Source organism: Callospermophilus lateralis, chromosome 4 (genome assembly GCF_048772815.1).
Source record: "Callospermophilus lateralis isolate mCalLat2 chromosome 4, mCalLat2.hap1, whole genome shotgun sequence".
NCBI lineage: Eukaryota > Metazoa > Chordata > Mammalia > Rodentia > Sciuridae > Callospermophilus > Callospermophilus lateralis.
Window position 1 is genome coordinate 26,170,194 of NC_135308.1, and position 23,067 is coordinate 26,193,260.

Here is a 23,067-nt window from a genome sequence, read left to right on the forward strand (position 1 = left end):
CCCTGAGGGATGTATGCTCAACTCAGAAAACTACTTTGAAATTGTTCAACAGGAAGGCACTCTTTGTTCATTTTTCATTTTGATAAAACCTGACAAATGTACATTACCAGTTTTCTGTAAAATTAGCCCTCGAATATCTTTCAGATCCTCAAGATATTTTCTATTCTGCTTTTGTTGGAAGAAGTTTCACATGCCTCAACTCTTTTGGATAGCTATTTGAATAAAATGATAAATATTGACATTGTGTTGCTATTGCTAATTGGTACAAATGCAAGTAACAATTTGCACAATCTTATTGTAATTCAGTATTGATATTGTATTTGGTATTGATAATTGGTATTTGGTGTTTAATTTGTTTAATTAGTCTTGGTTAATTAAAATACTTGGTTAATACAAATATCAAATATAATGATTTCCAGTATTGAATATAATACCAATACTGGGGCAAAAATTTATATTACATTTATTACCTAATAACTAGTCATATTCAGAAATTTGGTTTTAGGTAATAATGTCATTATTTTCAAACATAACACATGAGGAAGTAAGAAAGGGTGTATTAAGTTAGATTGCAATTTTATAGCTTAATTTTAAAACTTGACTACAATTAGGTATATTTTTTTAAAGTATTTTCAAAGTGAAAATTATTTTACATTTCAAGTGCTTCATTTCTTTAAATGAAAAACAAAACAACAAAGTAACCTGAGATTCTAAAATTCCTTGTTTGTTTGTTTTGATTTTTAAAATAAATTAGAGGTTGTCCAAGATTTTTGTCTCAAGTACTCTCAAAATGTCAACAACTAAAAAATTTTAAAAGTGATTAACTACTTGCAAAGAGACTGAAAACAATATCTTAGGTATGTGTGTCCCCAAACATACATATTTCTGATTTAGACTTTTAAACTGTCAATACCAAAAAGACAATGCCATTGACGTGTACCTGGCACTAGTCCTTCCAGTTAATTTTTTCCCTGGAGAGTGGTTTTGGGCGACAGAGTGGCGTCCGGGCTTCCCAGGTTGTTGCACTGACAAACTGCAGTGGTGGTAAAGTCAAGGAGCCTGACAAAATCTCATTAATCATTTTAAATTAAATCCAACCTTCCTGTCCCACCATGCCAAGAAGAAAGCCTTTTCTTTCCTTCTTTCTTCTTTTTTTTCAACAAATGAAAATTTCCTCAGAAAAATTTGGTATGTTTCTCGTCTTGGTCTTTAATTTAGTTAGACAAAAATAAAACAAAACAATCCACTTTTCTAAGCTTGAAAACAAAACATTTGTCCAGGTATGATTTAACAGATCAACCAAGTGTCTTTTAAAGATAAAACATATTTTGAATAAAAAGTCATGGAGACATTCTGAGAGGAAACTACACCATGCAAATTAGAAAGATTATGTATCTTTATTTTCTTATTAGGTCAATGAATTTATTTTGTTGTATCTAATGACCCTGCCAGGCATGGTGGTGCATGCCTATAATTTCTAGCAACTTAGGAGGCTGAGCCTGGAGGATTATAAATTTGAGGCCAGCCTTGGTAACTTAGCTAGACATTATCTCAAAAGAAAAAATATGAAAAGCATTGGCAATAGAGGTCAGTGGTAACATGACCCTAAGTTCAACACACACACACACACACACACACACACACACACACGTGTATATATACACACATGCACATACATGTGTACATGTGCTTGCTCTAGTGTGCACTTTCTCTCTCTCATACATATACATATTGCCCTTAGTAGAATTTTAAAGAGGAAATAAGAAAAAAATCCATTATATTTTGGTATATTTTATTCCAGTCTCTTCTTTCCATTCATGATTTTGCCTTATTTTATAAGGTTATTGTAATGTGTGTATCTACACATGTATGTACACATATAATTTCATATCTTTTAATATTTATAAGTGGTTTTTCATATTATTCAGAGACATCATGGCTTCATAGTAATACATCATGAGAATGTATTTTGTTCTACCTGATCAGTCCCTAATATAGTGTTGGGTATATAGTCAAATATATGTTATTTCTTACAAATGTTATTTCTCAATTTGGGGGACTCCAGGTGTTTCCATCTATTTTTTTTCTTTAAAAATATAAGAATGTGATCGGGGCATACACACTCCCTTTTCCCTATTTTTATTATTTTCTTAAGATGGCTCCCTAAAAGAGGCTCAATTTATTTATTAATGCTTGAAAAGAAACTGTAGGTAGTTGTATTAATAAGGATATTTAAGCAAAAAACCACTTTAGGCAGTGGAAAACAAGCTCCAATTAGAATAAATAGGTTGTTATTTTAAATATTACAACTGAACAAGTCAACTTTCATTAGCTCTATATTCATTGATATTCATAATATTGCCAAAAATTGGAAAGAATAATTACGAAAATTAACAAGATCAAAGACTTAAATTCTTGAAGTTAAAAAAGGGAGACAATCTTAAAGAAACAGTGATTTATCCAGATATTTAAAATTGGAGGTACTAGAGAGATGAATTTATGTTTAGAATAACACACAGGTTGAATCTGTCTTAAAAAAATTTTAAAGTTAACGACTTATAAATTGTGTACACCTGAAAAATCTTAATGTGTTTTGTAAATGGAACTAGTAAAACCATCTTTCTATATGCTTACACAGGAACTGAACCAGAGCTAAAATAAATCAAGAAACTGCTCTGGGAAAATGTCTATGTTAGGAACTGAATCAGACATAAGAATTAAATTTCCATCTGTGAAAACTGAGAAAGCTGTACTGGAGGGAACAGAATCTGGGAACATTGAAGGACAAATAGCATTTCAACAGGTAAATATGAAGGAGGATTTAACAGTTTCCCAAACAGAGTGAAAAGGTGAAAATACAGCATTCATTATGATTAGAGTGTTAGTTTCAACAGAGTAAACTCTGGAAAAATCCTGATGACAAATTTGTAGCAGGCTCTAAAGGATTCAAGTATTGTTGTTTTGTTTGTTTGTTTGTTTGTTTTTTTCCTTCTCTGCCCTCTCCTCCTTTTTCTCCTTTTCTTTCCTTCTGTATTCTTTTCTTTCCTTTTTTTTCACCCTTTCCTTCCCCTTTCTCCTTCCTTCCTTTCCCTTTCTCTCCTTTTCTCTTTCAAAATATGATCTGTATCTTAGAAAGCATAACCAGTGACTGTGTGGGAAGTATTCACCAGAAGTACCCAATTGGCATAGTGCATTCTGGGCTTGAAACAACACAACCCTTATTGGGGAAGGAAGGTGTAGACAGGCCTAAGCACTTTTGTGGGTTTCGGCAGAGCTCAGATTACACATCGGGTAAGGGAATATTTGCTCAAGAACCATATAAAAGCCATTAGCAGTATGATGATTTTCTAGCCTTAAAGAATTTAGTCCCAGGTGGCAAGATAGACTCAAGAAGGCTAAGTATAGATGGGAAAAAACTTCCTTGGGCTGCAGTAAAAGTAAAGATCAGCACCCTTCTTGACAATTTCTTTCTTTAGTCATTGGGATACTGTTCTTCTTCAGTGCTTTGATGAACCCTCTTTTCTGACTCCTTTTTTTTTTCTCTACCCAAACCTAAAATAATATATTCCCAATTATTTCTTTTTATACTCCATACTTCAAGAGACGTTATCTTTTCCATGTATCACTTAATATGCTTTAAATAGTAATGTGGACTCCAACTTAAATATCCAGCTCTATTCACTTTTAACCCTAGTCCTATTTCTGGCTGCAATGAAAGCTCTATTCATTCTTTGAAGTTCAAAATATGCAAAAATTGGGATAGTCTTTTCCATTTTACTCCACCTGTTGCTTCTCCTAGGAGCTACCATTCATAATAGAACAACCAGGCAGTCAGATTACAAATCTTTTTCTAAAATCACCACTCCTATCAATTTCCAAATTTATTACTTCTCTCTAACATCCTCTGCCACTTTTATAATTCAGATCTTGAAATAGAACCTGAGTGGTTGGGAGCAGTCTAATCTTAAGATCATGTTTGATGAAAAAGTTGGACATGTAGAAAATAATAGTATAACTACTATAATAAAGATATGTACAAAGCACCACAGTTTACAGAGGAAGAAGCAATTAACATTAGTGGTGTGTAAAACAGTTTGAGAGCTTTGATAAAGAAATTACTTTTAGGTGACTCTCAGATGATTAGCAGAGGAACACTATATACACAGGTAAGAAAAATGTACCAGAGAAAGAGAGCTTATAAAAGGCAAAGGAAGATCAAACCATAGTTGAGGAATGTTATTAGAGATGAAGCTTTAAAGATAAGCTGAGGCCTGATTGTGAAAAGTCTTAAGGAGGTTACACTTAGTTTTTCAGGGCAAAAGGGGACTTTGAAGTGTCATCAAGATGATTTGTGTTTTAGAAAGATATAAATGTTAAATCTGAAAGAAGATGCAGTTCTCACTTATAGGTAATTTGTTCCCCAGCAGATATCTGAATATATAGGAACATTATTTGTATATCATAATGACTGGGGGAGACTAGTGGCATTAGTAAGCAAGATCCAAGCATGGTTATGCCCCATACTGTATGTGACATTATATATAATACAAAATTCTTCCCATGATTAAGACTAACCTTCCTTCAAAAATAATAGAACCCATACAGGGAAACACTGAATGCTTAATTTAGTACATGTTTTTTATTATTAAGGGTCTTCATAGATGGATCATGTTAAAAATTTTTAATTGCCTATTTTAAAAAGAATGAGGAATGAATCCCTAATCATTAACCATAAAAGGAATACTACTCAATTAGAGAGGGTTTAACTTTAAGTGATAGCCAAATAGCTCTTTCAACCTTCCAACAGATAAAACTACCAACTCAGGGCAAAATATAAAATTCAATGACTTGAAAGTAGTAGAAAGCAACCCAAAGCAAGCTGATCCTACAGAGAATATCATTTTGGGTAGCAGAGAACACAGCATTGGGCGAGTTTCCCATTTTGATAATTAGCCCAAAGGCAGTCCTACTCTGCATCATGTGGAACCTATAGTTTTATTGATGTGAAGAACCACAGGCTAGGGTTTGTGGTAATGACTGTTGCTGGAAAATGCAGAGGGAAAGCCTGGCAAGGAAAGAACCAGTGAGAGTCTCAGATCCTAAGTATGAACTTTGCCTCCAATTCTGGCTGATCCCTGAAGCATGCAGGCACAGAACAGACTCTAAATAGAGCTGCCTTATTAAAAAAATGAACTGAAATTTGACCTGCCTTCAACTATAGGGGAGTCACAGTTTACAGCTGGAAGTTTAGTCAAGTTAACTGCCTATTTGTTTGGGGGGAAAAAAGGATCTGGGGAAACAAATCAGAATCCCAGGGCTTCTATTACATCTTATTTACCATGTCCAGAACATAGTCTAAGTTATTCAGCATAAAGAAACAGAAAAATGTAAACCCATTCTCAAAAGAAAAGGAAACCAAAGAATACTAGCACTGATATGATCCAGGATATTGGAATAAACAGACAAGTATTTTAAAGCAGCTTTTCTAACTATGCTCAAGGATGTAAGGGAAAATGTGCTTGTAATGAATGAAAAAAGATAAGAAATCTTGGCAGCGAGATAGAAGTCATAAAAGCTGAAGGCAATTATAAGTTATAAAAGCTAAAGGGAATTTATAGAACTGAAAAAGTGTAGCAATTTAAAGAAAAATGTTTATTGGAGGCTTAAAAAGCGAACAAGTATATAAAAATTAGTAAACTGGAATACAGATAAAGAGAAAAAAACCACATGAGGAATAAAAGATTGGAAAAAAATCTATAGAGCCTCAAAAATCTGAGACTATATGAAGCTAAAAAAATATTGCATGAAATAAAACACTCAGAGGAAAATAATATCATACAACAGCAAAAACAATTTGAACACTACTGCCTTCTTATCAGAAATAAGAGGTCAGAACATAATGAAATAATATCTTTAAAGGGGAAAAATGTCAACCCAGAAATATTCAGCCAAAAACTCTTCATAAAAAATCAGATATTTTCAGATAAAAGAACACTATGATAATTTTCAGCAGACATGAACTGAAATAGAAATCAGACAGTTTTGATTTTGAAAGGAATGATATTGCAAGAAAACTTGGATCATCAGAAAAGAATGAGTATCAGAAATGATAATCTGGGTAAGTATTAAAGAGTATTTTTAAAAAATTTATTTAAAGTGTATATGCTTGTTCAAGGAAAATTATAACATATAACATACTGTATGTTATATATGATAAGAATAAGGTAGTGGATGGGAGGACAGCATAAATGAGTCTCTATGGTCACATTGGTTTGGTTTGCAGAGGTACATGTTTTTGTGAGGTTTCATTGATTAGTATGCATGATATATCTGCATTTCACTGAATGTAAGTTTTACCTCAAAGGAAAAAAGCTAAAAAAATAGACTTTTAATTAAAGATATGCAAGCTTAAGTCTTTAGAAATGAAGTATATTGATGTTTGAAACTTATTTTAACCTGTACCAAACTAATAAAACGGATTCACTAATGGAAAGAGGGATGGATAAATATGCAATAAAATAAATATAGTAAAATTTAAATTGTAGAATCCAGGTGGCACGTATATAGGTATTCTCTGTAAAATATGTCAATGTTTCTATGTTTGAACATTTCCATAAGAAAATGTTGAAAAAGGTATTGCTAATCCACATTTATAATCAGACTGTAGTAGAAAATAAGACTGATAAAAGGGGAAAAAATTGGGAAGTGGGAGCTCTTAAAAAAGAAAAGAGAATGAACTTTAAAAAGATGACAATTAAGAGGGATGGTGGGGAAAAGGAGTAGACAGAGAGGTCTATGTGCCATGCACTGGAACATAGACACAAAAATAAAATACATTACCACTGTTCTTTGTCTTTTGAAGCTTAATAAATTAGTTTGAACTTTACAAATTAGAATTATTTTGTAATGGAATTCAAAATTATATACATGTAAACATTACTTATTTTATTCAGAATCTAGACATTGTTTTGTATCAGTTTAAAAGTTCTTCTGACATTAAAAATGATTTGATTACCTTATTTTTGTCCTTTAAAAATCTATAGTATACTACTGCAGCTGTAATATTAAAAATCTCTATGGATTTAGGGTCAGATCTGAAAGGAAGCCAGGATTCTACACTTCTAGTAAGAAGTCTCTACTCCAACTCCCTTACCTCAAGTTAGCAGCTCTACCATCAAATTCTCTGTCACTCCAAACCTTTTGTTGTTTAACTTACTATATAAATACAATATTCTCTATCAATCCAATGCTGTGTAAATCCAACACTCTTTCACCACTAAATAATTATTAATTAAGACACACTGAATACATTTGCTCTTCATTTAGTAGGGTTTATCTAATGATGTAACACCTGTGAATGCAGAGCTGATGTCTAGGTATTACTAATACCTAGTACAGTGCTTAGCACATGGAAGTCCCTTGATGAATATTTACTAAATGAATGAACAAAGACTATACACCATTGTCATAATATCCCTTTCTCAATGAATTCTGAACAGAGATTATCAAGATTAGGAAAAGAGTAAAGTGTGATTAGTTCAGCTATAAGTAAGCAGAGATTTATCAGAGTTCTAATAACATGTATTCTGTTCTGATAAGTGTAGATGTTAAATTCAGACACATTTTTAAATCTTAAGTGGTTTAAAGGACTTACTGAGAACTGACTAACTCAGAAGTTTTAAAAATGAAGAATCAAATGATAAATTTATATTGTACAAGTAAGTATGAGTTTTGCATAGTAATATAGTAACAAACCAACACTCTTGGAAGTCCAAAGACAAGGATAGCTGGTATTGGTTTCCATTTGACGTCAGATCCTACTTTTACAAAGACAACAATATTCTCAGATAAGAACCAAATAAATTTCAGAACCCAGTTTGAGAGAAAAGGAAAAAAACTTTAGTTAAAATCTTTACAATAAAATAATTATGATTATAAATCTCTTTAGTTAAATATGTACACATTATATGGAATCTTAAAAAAAAGAATGTAAATGGATAAAGTTTTTCAGGCAAATCTACTGCACAAATACACCATCTTATAGAGTATAATGTGTGTCAGTTTAACATTCTTTCAACAGTTGTGTTAGACAATGGCTGTGCTTTGTGCAAAACATGATAAGCAAAATTAAGAAAAATTCTCCAAGGTTACTTAGTTCTCCAAGGAAATTACTAAAAAAGAAAATAGTGAAAGAAAAAGAGGTTGTATACTCAAGCTTGATTGTATACAGAGGCTAGAAGGGGCAGCACTGATGAAACCCCCATATTTGCTAAATAAGTCCTTGGGTAGCTTTTAGTCTGAAGTAGAAAGTTGAAGTCCTAGTAATTGTGCTTTTATGCAGCCACATGGCCAATAAGGTAGATGTTGTCATAAAGGTGCCCTACAAAATCTTCACTAATGTTTTGAGCAGCACGACGAGTATTTCTAATAAATTCTCTTTTTGACATCTTATTCTTCACATGAGGGCTAGTGAGGTCAATGGAAAGTAGAATCAAAGAGTAGCACAGTACATAAACAGCGTCTGTAAGGAAAAAGAAACACTTTGAATTATTTGCTAGTATAAAAAATATTATCCCAAAGGTTTTACATAAGGGCAAATGTTCATAATTTTAAGAGCTCAAGATTAGTATACAACTAAACAGGATGACCAACTCCTCCCAGTTTGCCTAGTTTTGCTCTTTTTCCAGTTCAGCACTAAAAGACCTGGGAAATTCCTCAGGACTGGGCAAACCAGGACAGTTATCCTCCAGTCTGAATGTAAATTCAGTAAGCATTTCCTCCCTTCCTCCCAACCCCGCAACTGACTGAACCCAGGGCCTCATACATGCCAGGCAAGTGCTATACTACTGAGCTATAATCTTAGCCCTCATTAAGTATTTTTTTCAATTTAGAAGAACTTTAGAATAGTTTAGGAGTTTATAGTAAAAAAATCATTATACATTTTTTTTTTTAAAGTTTTAGGTGGACACAGTATCTTTATTTTACTTTCATGTGATGCTTAGGATCAAACCCAGTGCCTCATGCATGCTAGGTGAGCACTCTACCACTGAGCCACAACCCCAGTCCTCATTCTAGATTTAAGAATTTCAGAATTAGCTTTATTTTCATTTTTGCTTTCAAATGCTTTCACCTACCATACCAAGCTACACTTTCAGAGGCAACAACTATGTAGAGATTTTAAAATGCCTATATATACTAAGTATTGCTTTAGAATTTGCTTTTGCTTTTTTTCACACAGCATATTGTAACGGCTTTCTTTAATCTCACATATAGAATCTTCTCACTCTTTTTCATGGCACCACAGTAGCCATTACAATCCTATTGATATCCCATCTTACAATCCTATTGTGTATATCTTATTGATATAAACATTCATGTTATTTACAATTATATAACTATTTGAATATGTGTATTATGTTATTTATTTCCAACTATTTGTGTACTATGAATCAAAATTCATATTAAAAATTTGCACTAAGAGCATATTTTCCTGCTCATTAAAAAAGGAACATATTTATTTACAGAGTGCTTTACAAAAACCTAGTTTAATATGAAAGCATTTTAATGACTACTTGGCATTAAAAGTAAAATGTTAACAATTTATAGGATTATGAAATTAATATTCTTACTTGGAGAGATGTATTTCAAAATCATATGAAATTTACCTATTAATTTCAAAGGTAAATCTTTAGGGAAAGGATTCCTATACCAGAGCACCATGCAACAAAATAATTTTCTTCTTTATATAAGCTCAGGTCAATACTTGGTGTTTAATATTACAATAGTAACAAACGATACTTGGTACTCTTGTGGTTTATATTTCAGAATCCTACAGGTAACTGAAAGATTATGTCTTGTAAAGCATGTTCAGTAAATTTCATAAGATAGGTAAATGTTTTGTAATCTCTGCTTAATGAGATAATCAATATAAAATTTTTTATATGAAAAGATAAACCTATATCAAATGAAAAGCACACAGGAAACTAAGGTTCTATCACATGCAAACATATATGTATACATATACAGTACACACAAATACAATAAAAACTAGTTGTATTAAAAACAAATTTTATTAGGCACAGGGTCTCTGGTCTAATTCTTAGATCCTTTATCCACTTTGAGTTGAATTTTGTGCATGGTGAGAGACAGGAGCTTAATTTCATTTTGTTGCATATGGATTTCCAGTTTTCCCAACACCATTTGTTGGAAGAGGCTATCTTTTCTCCAGTATATATTTTTGGCAGTGTTGTCTAGTATGAGATAATTGTATTTATGTGGGTTTGCCTCTGTGTCCTCAATTCCATACCATTGGTCTACATGTCTATTTTGGTGCCAATAACATGCTGTTTTTGTTACTGTTGCTCTATAGTATAGTTTAAGGTCTGGTATAGTGATGCCACCTGCTTCACTCTTCTTGCTAAGGATTGCTTTGGCTATTCTGGGACTCTTATTTTTCCAGATGAATTTCACGATTGCTTTTCTATTTCTATGAGGAATGTCATTGGGATTTTGATTGGATTATATTACATTACATCACATCTGTATAGTGCTTTTGGTAGGTAGGAAATATGGTGGAATGAGATGGACATCATTATTCTAGGTACACGTATGAAGTCATGAATGCTATGACTCCACTTTGTGTACAACCAGAGAACTGAAAAATTGTGCTCTATTTGTGTACTATGAATCAAAATGCATTCTGCTGTCATTATAACTACAATAAGTAAATTAATTTTTTAAAAGCCAAAAAACCCCATAAATTTTAGTAGAAAAATATTACTTATGCAATGTGTGGATTATTAAAAGCTTTAAAATAATTTCTCAAGTATTCAATTACATTGGTAAAACTATCGAACAAACAAGAATAATTTTAAAGAATATCTGTAGCTAAATTTAACTTTTGTTCTAAGTCAGTAAATTTACTATGTATAAATGATGTCTATGACTAACTAAAGTAGTCCTCTATGTTTACATAAATGATATATTCCATAGATGCAGTTACTGCTAAAACAAAAAAATAAATATTTTTAGTTAATGGAGTCATTTTTCCCCACAGTGAGAAAAATGTGTCATACTGGACTCTTTTTACCTGGAGGTGGCCAGGGAGGAGAGAGGAAGTAATGTACTATATATATATTCTTACCAGGACTAAGGCCAAGTTCCCGCATTAAATCCGGATTACAAGCACAGAACCTATGTGAGAACTTTGTTATAAGAGTTTCAAGATATTCTCCACGCTCTTCAGGGGCATGGATATGACGAAAAAATTCTCTCAGTGCATTTGGCAAGAACTGATTTCTAAAATTATGCAATGTTACAAGGTCATCCAAGACATCTCTCCTATAGAAAAAAAATAGGTACAGCTTTAGTTAACTTTATTAAAAAATGCTAATAATAAAAATTATAAATTGTAATTTGTAATTTTTGGATAAAAATAATGAATTATTACTCAGTTAATCCTATAAGAGTATATATTCTTCTTTTTTTGAACCCAAAGGTGCTTAACCACTGATCCATCCCCAGTACTTTTTTTTTTTTTTTTTATTTTGAGACAAGGTCTCACTAAATTGCTTAGGATCTCACTAAGTTTCTGAGGCTGGCTTTGAACTTGCAATCCTCCTTTCTCAGCTGCCCGAGCTACTGGGATTACAGGAGTGTTCCACCACACCTGGCTCAAAAGTAGATATTATTCTTAAAACTTTAAAACATTAAGTATGATTATCTAATGAAGTTAAACAATTTTGAATTCTTTCATAAATAGGTTACAACAAAACAAAAGACAATACCAGAAGTAATTCTGCTTATAAAATAAAGAATTTTTTTTGCAGTGTCTTCTTGGCTAAGTCTTTACTTTTTAAATTATGAAAGTAAATACAATCTTCACCTACCATACCAAGCTACACTTTCAGAGGCAACAACTATGTAGAGATTTTAAATTCCCTACATATACTATATATTGCTTTAGAATTTGCTTTTGCTTTTTTCACACAGTTTATTGTTAACAGCTTTCTTTAACTCCACATATAGATTCATCTCACTGTTTTTCATGGCAGCACAGTAGCCATTACAATCCTATTGATGTATCCATCTTACAATACTATTTTATATATCCTATTGATGTAAACATTCAGGTTATTTACAATTATATAAATATTTGAATATGTATGTTATGAATGTTTAATCAATAGCATTCTAATGTCTAGTCTCACTTTGTTACAATATCCTTCAATGATTATTGAACTTAACAACAATTATGTGATCATAACCTTCAACTTCTACCAATTGCTTATGGCAGGGATAGGCAAACTATAGATACTGAGCTAAATCTGGCCCACTGCCTGATTTTGTAAACAGCTGTATTAAAACACAACCACAGTACTTTGTTTATAGATTATATGTCTGTTTTCACAACACAACTGCAGAGTTGTAAGTAGCTATGGCAGAGATAATAAGATCAGCAAAGCATAAAATATTTATGAAAAGATCTGTTTCTTTACTGAAAACTGCCAATTCAAAGAGCCTGACATTTAAAGACAAGAAGAGTCAATGAGAATATTTTTACATAAGAGACTTCTTGTAATGACTATATACCCTATTTTTTTAGCAAAGTTTCTAAAACAAAGTAAACATTTATAAATTGGTATTGAAAAATCCTGAGGAAAAAAATGATTGAAAGACATGCATTTTTTTGTGCCATAGGTTAGTTTAGTATCAGATCTATAATTTTTAAAATGAGAGTTTGTGTGACATCAAAATGTTTTCCCATAATCTTTACCTTTTTTTTTTTTTTTTTTTTTTTTTTAGTAATCAGGGACTGAACCTAGAGACACAGGAACACTGAGCCACTGAGCCACATTCCCAGCCCTTGTTATTTTTAAATTTTGAGACAGGGTCTCAATAGGTTGCGTACAGCCTCACTAAACTGCTAAAGCTGGCTTCAAACATGCAGTTCTCCTCCCTCAGCCTCCTGAGCCACTGGGATTACAGGTGTGCACCACGACACCCGGCTTCAATTTTTTAATGTCCATCAATTAGTAGAATAATAGAGTATAAATGAATGACTATTAAATCAGAACAACATATTAATTATCTCAATGTGTGTAGAACACACTACTAAATGTCATGTTTTCAGAATTTTCAAACATGCACATGGTACTTCTGTGTAGTACTGCTATGTACACACATATCCTTATATCTCTAAGTTTTGATAATTTTTTTCATGTACATGAACAATTTCAGAATTCAAAACTTTCAGTTATTTTAACACTTAAGATTATAGCTAGTTATTAAGAAAAAGGGCTGCAGTTTCCACAAAAATATTGATTTTGGTTTGTTATTAGAAAAATGTTGGGCTATCATTTTGTTTATGTGCATGGACTTATTTTTACTTTTATAATGGCAACTTCTTCATTAGCAAGATAAAACTCACAAAACAAAGGATATATAAGATACAGTAATTGCTGATTGCTATCTAGTATATTTTTAAAGTAAAACTTTATCAAAAGCCTCACTTAACTCATTTCTTATGAAAACTAAAACTACTTCTTCTTCTTTTTTATTTTTTTTACCTTTCATCAAGATAGATTCTCAGCTTTTTCCAGTTCAGTGTTCTTGTACAGAAGATAAACTTTGCTATTTCCTTTGGCGAGTCATCTAGGATACCCTTGGACATAAAGTAGTTCACTCCCTACGGCAGAAAGACAAGTCTACATAAATAAAATCACCCCTTATTTATAAATTTTGACAATTAGGCAATAGCGGAACCATAGCTATAAATTTTCCCAGCATTACTAGGCTTTTTATATAGCTTTATCATGCAAAATACAAGCTAGAACCTGAACTGAAACTATTATTTGTGACTGATAGTTTACATGCAATGAAAAGTAGGAAATTCAAAGTTAAGATTCCTAAAGAAATATTAATTTAATTTTCTGGCTCATGTCAGGTGAAACTAACTATACAGAAATATGGCCTAATTTGGGACAGCATATGAAAGAAACCATCACATACACTATAAAATAAGACTTGTAACTAATACTTCCCCTGCATAATAGAAACCATGATTTCTTAAATCTTAGTCCACTTTCAAGGAAACAGTTTCTTGAGAAAAAATAATATTCTCAAAATGAAGGACTTAATAATTTTTAGTCTGGAAAGAAAAATAATTAAATTACTGAACTTTAAGTAAAGTAGGCCATACTCCAGGCTGGTTAATGGGTTTTACTAGTTTGGCTTTAAGCATCACTATATTTTATAAGAATCTAACTACAATGCACATTAAGGCAAAAACAATTTGAAAGTTTTCATAGGATTTATCTTTGAATTTCCTTTTCTCTGCATGCAAAGTTTTCCAGAGAAGCATTACCCATAACTTTGCATCTACTTTAGATTTAATCACCAACAACAAAACATCACAAAAAATCAAATGCTAAAACCACTGTTCTTTCACATATATGGAAGTCACATTCAAATAAATGTATTAGGTGGATTTGAATGTGCAGTATTGAAATAAAATGCAGGTGTGTTTATTTCAACTTGTAGTTATCCAGAGCCATGCATTTCTATGAATGCTTATGTCTGGATACTAGCACAATGTGTGCAGTTAATTGGTAGAGAAGATGATGTATTACATACACGCAACATACTATTTTCACACATAAATTCCTTCAGCATTTCTTCATTTTACAAACACATAGTACTCAGAAATATTGCACACATTAGAATTTAAAAAGCTGGAATATATTCTATAAAAGACTCAAAGACAAAAGCTTTCTCATAAAATTTTTATATTAAAAAAAATTTAAAGCAAGTTGATACCATGAGGTAATGCTTTTAAAAGGTTATAATTATCTGTAAACTGTAATTCCAGGATGACTTTTTATATAAAACTAATTTTATGATCCTTCAGAATAATACCTTAATAGCAATGTTACCAACTTTTCATGGGAATTTTAATAGTACAAAGGCAATGCTAAGGTCCTAATTTTAAGAATCTACATAAAAGAAGATAACAGTGTAATAACATGAAACTTTCCTATTAACTAAATTGTAGGTCATATTTCACTGAATCCTGGATGCAAGAGCTTGAAAATGTCATATGATCAAGACAGAGAGTCAAATTTTGTCTAGAATGAGCTGTCAGCAATTGTCTGAGGGGGCAGGGATGAGAGAACTATTAATGCTTGTTCCATCCTTTCCTCCATTAATTTGAATAATCGAGAGTTGACTGTATGTTTAATCAATCAGCTTAGCAAAAATTGAGTGGGGTTTGTTTCCAAAATTTCTCAGTGTAAAAGAATAACAGTATTTTCAAATCATTTCTGTGTTCAATTTTAATTGAAGTGATTTAAAGATGAAGAAATGTCAATTAAGGACTACTTAAGTCTTTATTCATACCCAAATCGCTATTTAAGAGGTATAAAATTAATTCTCACCTATTAAAAAACACAAATATAATCCATTAAGTAGGATATAATTATGTTATTATATGTCATTTTAATATCATTTGATGCTATTTAGTTATAAGGTAACCTTAGTGTTTGCCTATGTAATCATCATAAAAATATACTGTTGACTATTTCCTTTTTTATGGAACATGTGTTTTGAGAATTAAATATCTAATCTAACCAGAATTCTCAAAAATCAATCAAATACACAGGAGTAAGCACATATACAAAGAGTTTTAAACCCAATCCTGAAAACTAGAAACATATAGCCTGAAATAAGCCAAATCTATTGGTTTTATGTGGAAAGGAGGCTTTAGTTTCAAGCCTGAGATTTCCCTGTAGAGGAAGAACTATCAAGGTGAACCTCAAGACAAACAAAAAAGGCATGGGATTAGATTATAATTGTCTTGAATAAGGAAGCTGGCAATCATCCGAACTCCTTTCTATGTAATAGTGAAATACAAAAATATAACAGAACATGAGATCCGTTGAAGGATATTGTATTTGTTCAATAAGTAGTTTCTTTAAAATTTTTAATAAAATTTTAGAAGAATGGTACAGAGAGATCTCCAGACCACATAGTACACTAGCAACTAGAACTCACAGCATGTATGTGTGTGTGTGCACATGTATGTGTGTGTGTGCATGTGAACACATTGATTTGTCTACGTGGTCTCTCATAGTCAAAAGAAATCATGAGCACTCATATTTAGTCTATATTAATACAAATACAGTTTCTGGTAAAAGGAAGGTTGCAACTTGGTATATTTTACCTGATTACATGGTTCATTAAAAAAGTGTCCAATTTTGAAAGTTACATTTTATGTTGCATACTGACAAAGTAGAATTTATCTGGACAGAGAAAATTAGGACTCAGATGGTTGAAGGGTATAAAACGCATGTTATATAAGGAAGAGGTGAGGAATGTAGAGGTATTAAACCAAAGAAGGAAATAGTTAGAAAAGAAGAAAAAATAAAGACATTCAATATATCAAAATAATGCAGCACTTAAAAAGATTTTGTTTTTCCATGCTGGGGATCAAACCCAGGACCTCTCACATTCTAGGCAAGCAATCTAACACCAAGTTACCCCCATAGCTTTCCTGTGTACTTTTTTTAAATGTATTTTTTTTAGTTGTAGGTGGACACAATACCTTTATTTTATTTTTATGTGGTACTGAGGACTGTACCCAGTGCCTCACACATGCCAGGGGAGCACTCTACCACTGAGTCACAGCCCTAGCCCCCTATTTACTTTTAAAATGGAAATTAAACACCTAAAGTCCATCTAAGGACTGCAGTCTAGGAATCCCTATTCTAAATGAACACAGAAGTCTCAAGCCAGTTAACATCTCATTTAAAAGGCATGCTTGCAACTACAGCTGAGTTGTTCAAAGGCCAATAGTTTGTTATTTGCTTGAGTCTATTTTTTCTTTTGCATTTCCAAAATAAACTTACGCTTCAAACTCATTACTATTTAATTTCATTGTTTATAAATTTTAATTTCATTATGCAAATTCTATTCTGTTCAACTTTTAGAACTATTTAAATTGTTTTGTTCACAGTGTAGTTCTTTTTTTTTTCCATTTGGGGAGGATTCTAAGACATTTCCATAAAATAACTGTGAGATAAATATTAATGGTGTCAGTCTCATATTTGGCTGGCTCCTTAGATAAGTTCACATCAGCTGAAATGAAACTAATGATCCAAATAGATTTTACTTAAAAAATACAGTTAGGATAAACAGTAGGATAAACAAAAGTTACAGTAGGATAAACAAAATTCCTATTATAAAAGTAGACATTAGGCTTCATGTTTCTTTGGAAAATGATAAACTGGTAAATAATATTCATGTTATAAATCTTAACCTTTTTTTGGTACTGGGGAGTGAATCCAGGGGCACTCAACCACTAAGCCACATTCCCAGCCCTTTTTATTTTATTTGGATAGGCTCTCACTGAGTTGCTTAAGGCCTTACTAAATTGCTGAGGATGGCTTTGAACTCATGATCCTTCTGTCTCAGCCTCCTGAGACGCTGGGATAATAGGCGTGTGCCACCATGTCCACCTTAAATTTCTTAATTATTTAGTCTTTTAAAAAAGAATCCATTAACTTTACATTTAGATATAAATATGAATACCTAAAGAATAGTATATATAATAAATATATATTTACATATGTATGCATATTTACATATGTATGCACACATGTCTAGCAGTATAAAGTTTTTCTAAAACAAATCAAAATTCATAAATTAAAACTGTCCACATCACCATTTAAAATTATGTTAAACCTAGATAGTATATGTAAGGTATTCAGTGACAGACACTGAGTGGTATAAGACAGTTTTATCCTAGGAAAATTTATTTGTGGTGATGAGACAGGTATAGAAATAACTTGCATACACAATGTGACAAATCAATAAAATGCATGCCCTAAATTAATCTGTATTAAAAATAAGAATTTCAATAGTTCAATGAATGGAAACATCACTAAAGGATGGGACATTTGGATAGGTTTGAAGAAATGACAAGAGTTCAGATAGCTCTAAATGAGGGGAACACTGGAAAGAACATTTCAGTTGATATGTGAACAAAAGCAATATAACATAAAAACTAAGTCTATTTTCAGGACAAGGAGAAATATCTTGAATTTGAGAATAAGTATGGAACTGGACAGTAGTATAAATAGTGCTGAATTTTAGGATATGATTTTTATTCCAAATTCATATGTAATTGGAGGTCTTTGAAGAATTTTTAACATGAGGAAGCTGGCCTGCAATATAAATTTGACAGTACAGTAGTCCTTCCTTGTGGTTTTGCTTTCTGTTCATTCAGTTACCTATTCATCTGTGGTTTGAAATATTACATGAAAAATTTTAGAGATAAATAATTCATAAGTTTGGGGCTGAGGTTGTAGCCCTGTGGAAGAGGGCTCGTCTTGCATGTATGAGTCACTGGGCTCAATTCTCACCATCACATAAAATAAATGAATAAAATAAAGGTCCATCAATAACTAAAAAAACACATATTTAAAAATATAATAATTCATAAGTTTTAAATTGTGCACCATTCTGAGTAGCATGATGAAATCTCCTGCTGTCCTGCTCCATCCCTCCTGATTCATATCCTCACTTTATATGTCACTTAGTAGATATCTTGGCTATCAGATCTACTGTCATGGTATCATAGTGCTTGTGTTCTAATAATCTGTGTTTTACTTTAAAATGGCTACAAAAACCAAGAGAAATAATGCTAACAACTTGAATAAGCCAAAGAGAAACCAAAAAGTGCTTCCTTCAAGTGAAAATGAGAAAGTACAACAAGATATGTTGGGTCAGAGAGTATAGTCAAATACATTTTTTTTGCAATATATTGCTATAATTATTCTATTATTTTTCTTAATTTCTTACAGTGCCTAACTTATAGGTTAAACTATCATAAGCATGTATGCATAGGAAAAAAACTATATGTAGGCTCAGAACTATCCATAGTTTCAGATATCCACTATGAGTCTTGTATCCTCCCTGGATAATAAGGAAGGTCTACTCTAATATAAAAAGAAATAATGGAAGATAAACTAGTGGGCTACTACAAGTGTTTGAAAGCATGGAAAAACAGTAGAAATAGGAAAGAAATAATAACATTTTAAAAACTCCATATGTTCCAGAAATGAAAAGAGGTGAGTATTCTTGCAAATATGCTGGCAGTGATAACTGATGTTTCTAGCTTGATGAAGAGGGAATTGACTTGACAAAAAAATGACTGATGGGGAGAAGGGGGAAAAAAAGGAATTACAGATGGTGTTGATTTGAAGAAAACAGTGATAGATCTGGTCTTAGGTTGAATTGGAGGTGGTGATAGATATAACCAGAAAGGCATAATAGGCAGTTGGCAATGTAATAGGATGTAGAGAAAGAAGGGAGGATTAGAGATATAGATTAAGGATCTTGATTAAGAAGCATCAGCTGGAGAGATGGTAAAAAAGAGAAAAAGGGTAGAATAATGTCCTAGAGGACAAGAGTCTTTGAGATTTAAAAATGGGAGTAGATACATTTACACAGTAGAGTTGAAAGAGCATAATTTTCAGAAGAAATATCAAACATAGCTCTGCCAGTAAATGATGATGTGACATAAATAATTTACTCAACCTTTCTGAGTCTCAGTTTCCAAATCAGTAAAAATCTTGGGCAGCTATTGTGAATAAACTAAAATGCCAAGCAAAAGAAATAGCTGGCTTACCTTTTCTTTTGGATAGCTCAAGGAGACTATGGGAAAAGAGGTCACTGGTTTTTTGGTGATTGGGAGAAAACAAAGTAATGACTTTCAAGAAGTCTCTTCTATCCAGTAGTGGAGGCTCAAGTCTAAGTAGAAATCTAAAGAATGAGCTTAAGATAAAGAAACTGAGTAAAGTCCACTTGCTTGAAAATTTTATTAGTACAAAAGGGGAAAAGGTAAGTGGTAAAATTAAAGGCAAAAAGAGAAAATGAATATTTTTCAAGGTAATTTGACCTATGCATGTCAGAATGCAAAAAATAAAAAAGTCAATGGAGAAAGAAAAAGTCTGATAAGCAGGAAAACTATTGCTCTGCAAGAGTAGCAACACAGACAAATGGGAGCAAGGAGAAAGACAGAAAAGTACCATTGGAGTATATAATGCTTTCTAGGCCAGGAGGACAGGGAAGTAGCACTAGTTCAGAGACAGTGTGAAAAATAAATTGATAGTTCATTTTCAGAATATGGTATTTAGCCTTAATTGGGATGTAAAGATTCAACTGTAACTATTTAAAACTATATGCTTTCCCTTTGCCTGCCCCAATTTTAAAATTAGCTAATCATGTAGACTGTAATGCCAAACTCCTCCTATTAGGGCAAGGGGGAGTGCTGCAGTCTACCTGCACAGGTGTACATGCTAGCCACGTTTGGTAGCATACCCTTCAGGAAGAAGTAAAGTTTGCCTTGCCTGCCCAGAGCATGTGTTTGATTTCTTGCAGTAACTTGGTATTTTTAACAATATATATATTAAAAAAGTAAAAAGCCAAAAATCGAGTGCATGTTGGTTTCCTTCTTAGGCAGAATACCAATTTGAAAAGGAATGGAAAAAGAGAGAGCTGATCTGGATCCTTGTGCAAAGCAGTGAAGATTTCTATTAGAAATGGAGGTATAACGGAATCCATTAGTAATAAACAATAATGGTGCTGAGCAGCAATAAGAATCCAGGGAAGTCAATGTGAATCAGTCTCCTCCTCTCATGTTAAATTCACCAAAATCTATCATATATGTTTGAACCAATAAATATATATTTTGAAATAGAGTGCATTCTAAAAAATTAGGCATGTAAAGCCAAATAGAAAAGTACATTCTATTGCACAGATACCTGGCAGGAACATTGTATAACAGTTCATGTCAATTGAGGAGATCATTAATATAACAAAACCAGCATATATGAGGAACATATTCTTAATTGTTTTCTTAGAGAACAGTTTAGTAAAGAAATTTAAGAAAAAAATGATTTAGTTTTTTTGTTCAAATTTGTCCTTTTATACATGCAAAATACATGTATAAACCTATTGTTAGAACACTATATAATACAAAGAAACTGGACATTGCATTTAATTTGATTTTTAAAAGGATATTCTAAAAATAATAATTCTTAAATTTTATCAACAAATATTTACAAAACAAAATAGCTCAATCTAGATTTCTAACTTTCTTTTCAATATAAGAACTCATATATTAATTTTTACATATACATTTTAACCACAGTGAAATGAACAAAAAATATAGTTAAAATGTATTATTTTCACAGTAAAAGTAATGTGAAAATTAAGAGATACAACATGTTATAAAAATTTCACTTTCTAGATAGTAACAAATAAATAGTACATCAGAAACAGCCTGCTGCAGATCAAATGGGAATATTCCCATTGTCTCCTTTGAATACAGAAGCAACAATAGTTAAGAGACTGCTCTGATAAGATTTCTTTTTTACAGGATTTCAGAATTGCTAAGGTAAATATAAAATCTATTAATTTTGTTCAGTTCAGCAGCTCTCACTCTTCCTGTTTAATCAGAGAATATGTGCTCTATAGTTAAGGAATTAAAATTAAAAACCCACAAAATTTGGTCAGGCACAGTGGCACACGCTGGTAATCCTAGCAGCTCAGAAGGCTGAGGCAGGAGGATAGTGAGTTCAAAGCCAGTCTCAGCAAAAGCGAGGCACTAACAAACTCAGTGAGACCCTGTTTCTAAATAAAATACAAAATGGGGCTTAGGGATGTGGCTCAGTGGTTGATTACTCCTGAGTTTAATCCGTGGTACCAAAAACCAAAACAACAACAACAACAACAATGCAAAATTTGAATGAGATTTATTTGTAAATAAAAAAATCAACATGCTGTTTTTTATGTGCAGTAAAATAAAGACTAAAAAGTATGCTTGTAACAATGGCAACTCAGTTGCAAGTTATCTTGTGCAGTTACATCCCCTCCTTTTGCCCTGCATTCTAAATTCCAAAGAAAAGTTGCACCTAAATGATCAAGATGTTAACTGCTGAATAATCTTTCTTTAGACTTATAGAACCCAGAACATCTGGTGACCTTCATGTTACATCAGAATGCATAAGATGATGCTTAACTTTTAGAAACATAATGTGTGAGGGCTGGGTGAGTAACTCAGTGATAGAGGGTTTGCCTAGTATGCCTGAGGTCCTAGATTTGATCCTCAGCACCAAGAAAAGAGAAAGGGGTGGGGTGGGAAGAAAATCAATCTATTTGTCTAAAGCATTTTAGAAATTAGCCCCAGGAGATCAAGGTCCCTTGCAATGTTCTGGTTTGAGAAAAAAGATACATGTCCTGGATGATGAAGACCCCACTCAGCACCTAGCCTTCCTGCACATATTACTGTATCTCTTTTCCCTCCCTATATAAGTCCTTATATGCCTGAATTTCCCAAGATGGTCTTTTTTGGGGGGTGCATGATAACTTTCCCCCATCTTCTCAGGATGTCAATCTTTACATAATTTTGATTATAATTTTGATTATTTCCTTTCTACCAACTTTCATCTCCTGAGTATTGGTTTTTAAATAGTGAGCAGATAGACCTTGGTTTGGTAACAGGCCCAAGTTTTTAAAGTCGTCCTATATTGGCAGGGCACAGTGACACATGCCTGTTATCCCAGCAGCTTGGGAGGCTTTACAAGGCAGGAGAACCAGAGACTACAATGCTAAATGAAATAAGCCAATGCTGGAAACCAAAGACCAAATATTCTCTCTGATATGAGGAAGCTGACTTACAATAGGCAGCAGAAAGGGAGGAGTGAAAGTTCACTGGATTGGACAGGGCAGAGTAGGGGAAGGGAGCGGGGATGGGAATGGGAAAGACAGTAGAATGAATCGGATATAACTTTCCTATGTCATATAGGAATCCATGACCAGTGTAACTCCACATCATGTACAACCACAAAAATGGGAAGTTATACTTCCTGTATTTAGGTCAAAACAGACATTCTACTGTCATGTATAACTAAAAAGAACAAATAAAAATTAAAAAAAAAAATCCAGCGCCAGCAATTTAGAGAGACCCTGTCTCTAAATAAAATATAAAAAAGGGCTGGGGATGGG

The 23,067-nt window shown here is 32.5% G+C and overlaps 1 protein-coding gene across 1 annotated transcript in view; it reads right to left on the minus strand.

The window, feature by feature from the left end:
* Window positions 1-1,775: 1,775 nt before the first annotated feature.
* The window catches only part of Fbxo8 (F-box protein 8), a 54,167-nt gene continuing 32,875 nt past the window's right edge, over window positions 1,776-23,067 (minus strand). Inside the window, exons 4-6 of the mRNA XM_076853676.1 lie at window positions 13,569-13,687; window positions 11,144-11,340; window positions 1,776-8,521 (exon numbers count right to left, since the gene is read on the minus strand). Coding sequence (XP_076709791.1) covers window positions 8,334-8,521; window positions 11,144-11,340; window positions 13,569-13,687 — 504 coding nt within the window. The 3' untranslated portion in view covers window positions 1,776-8,333. The remainder of the gene's footprint in view (window positions 8,522-11,143; window positions 11,341-13,568; window positions 13,688-23,067) is intronic.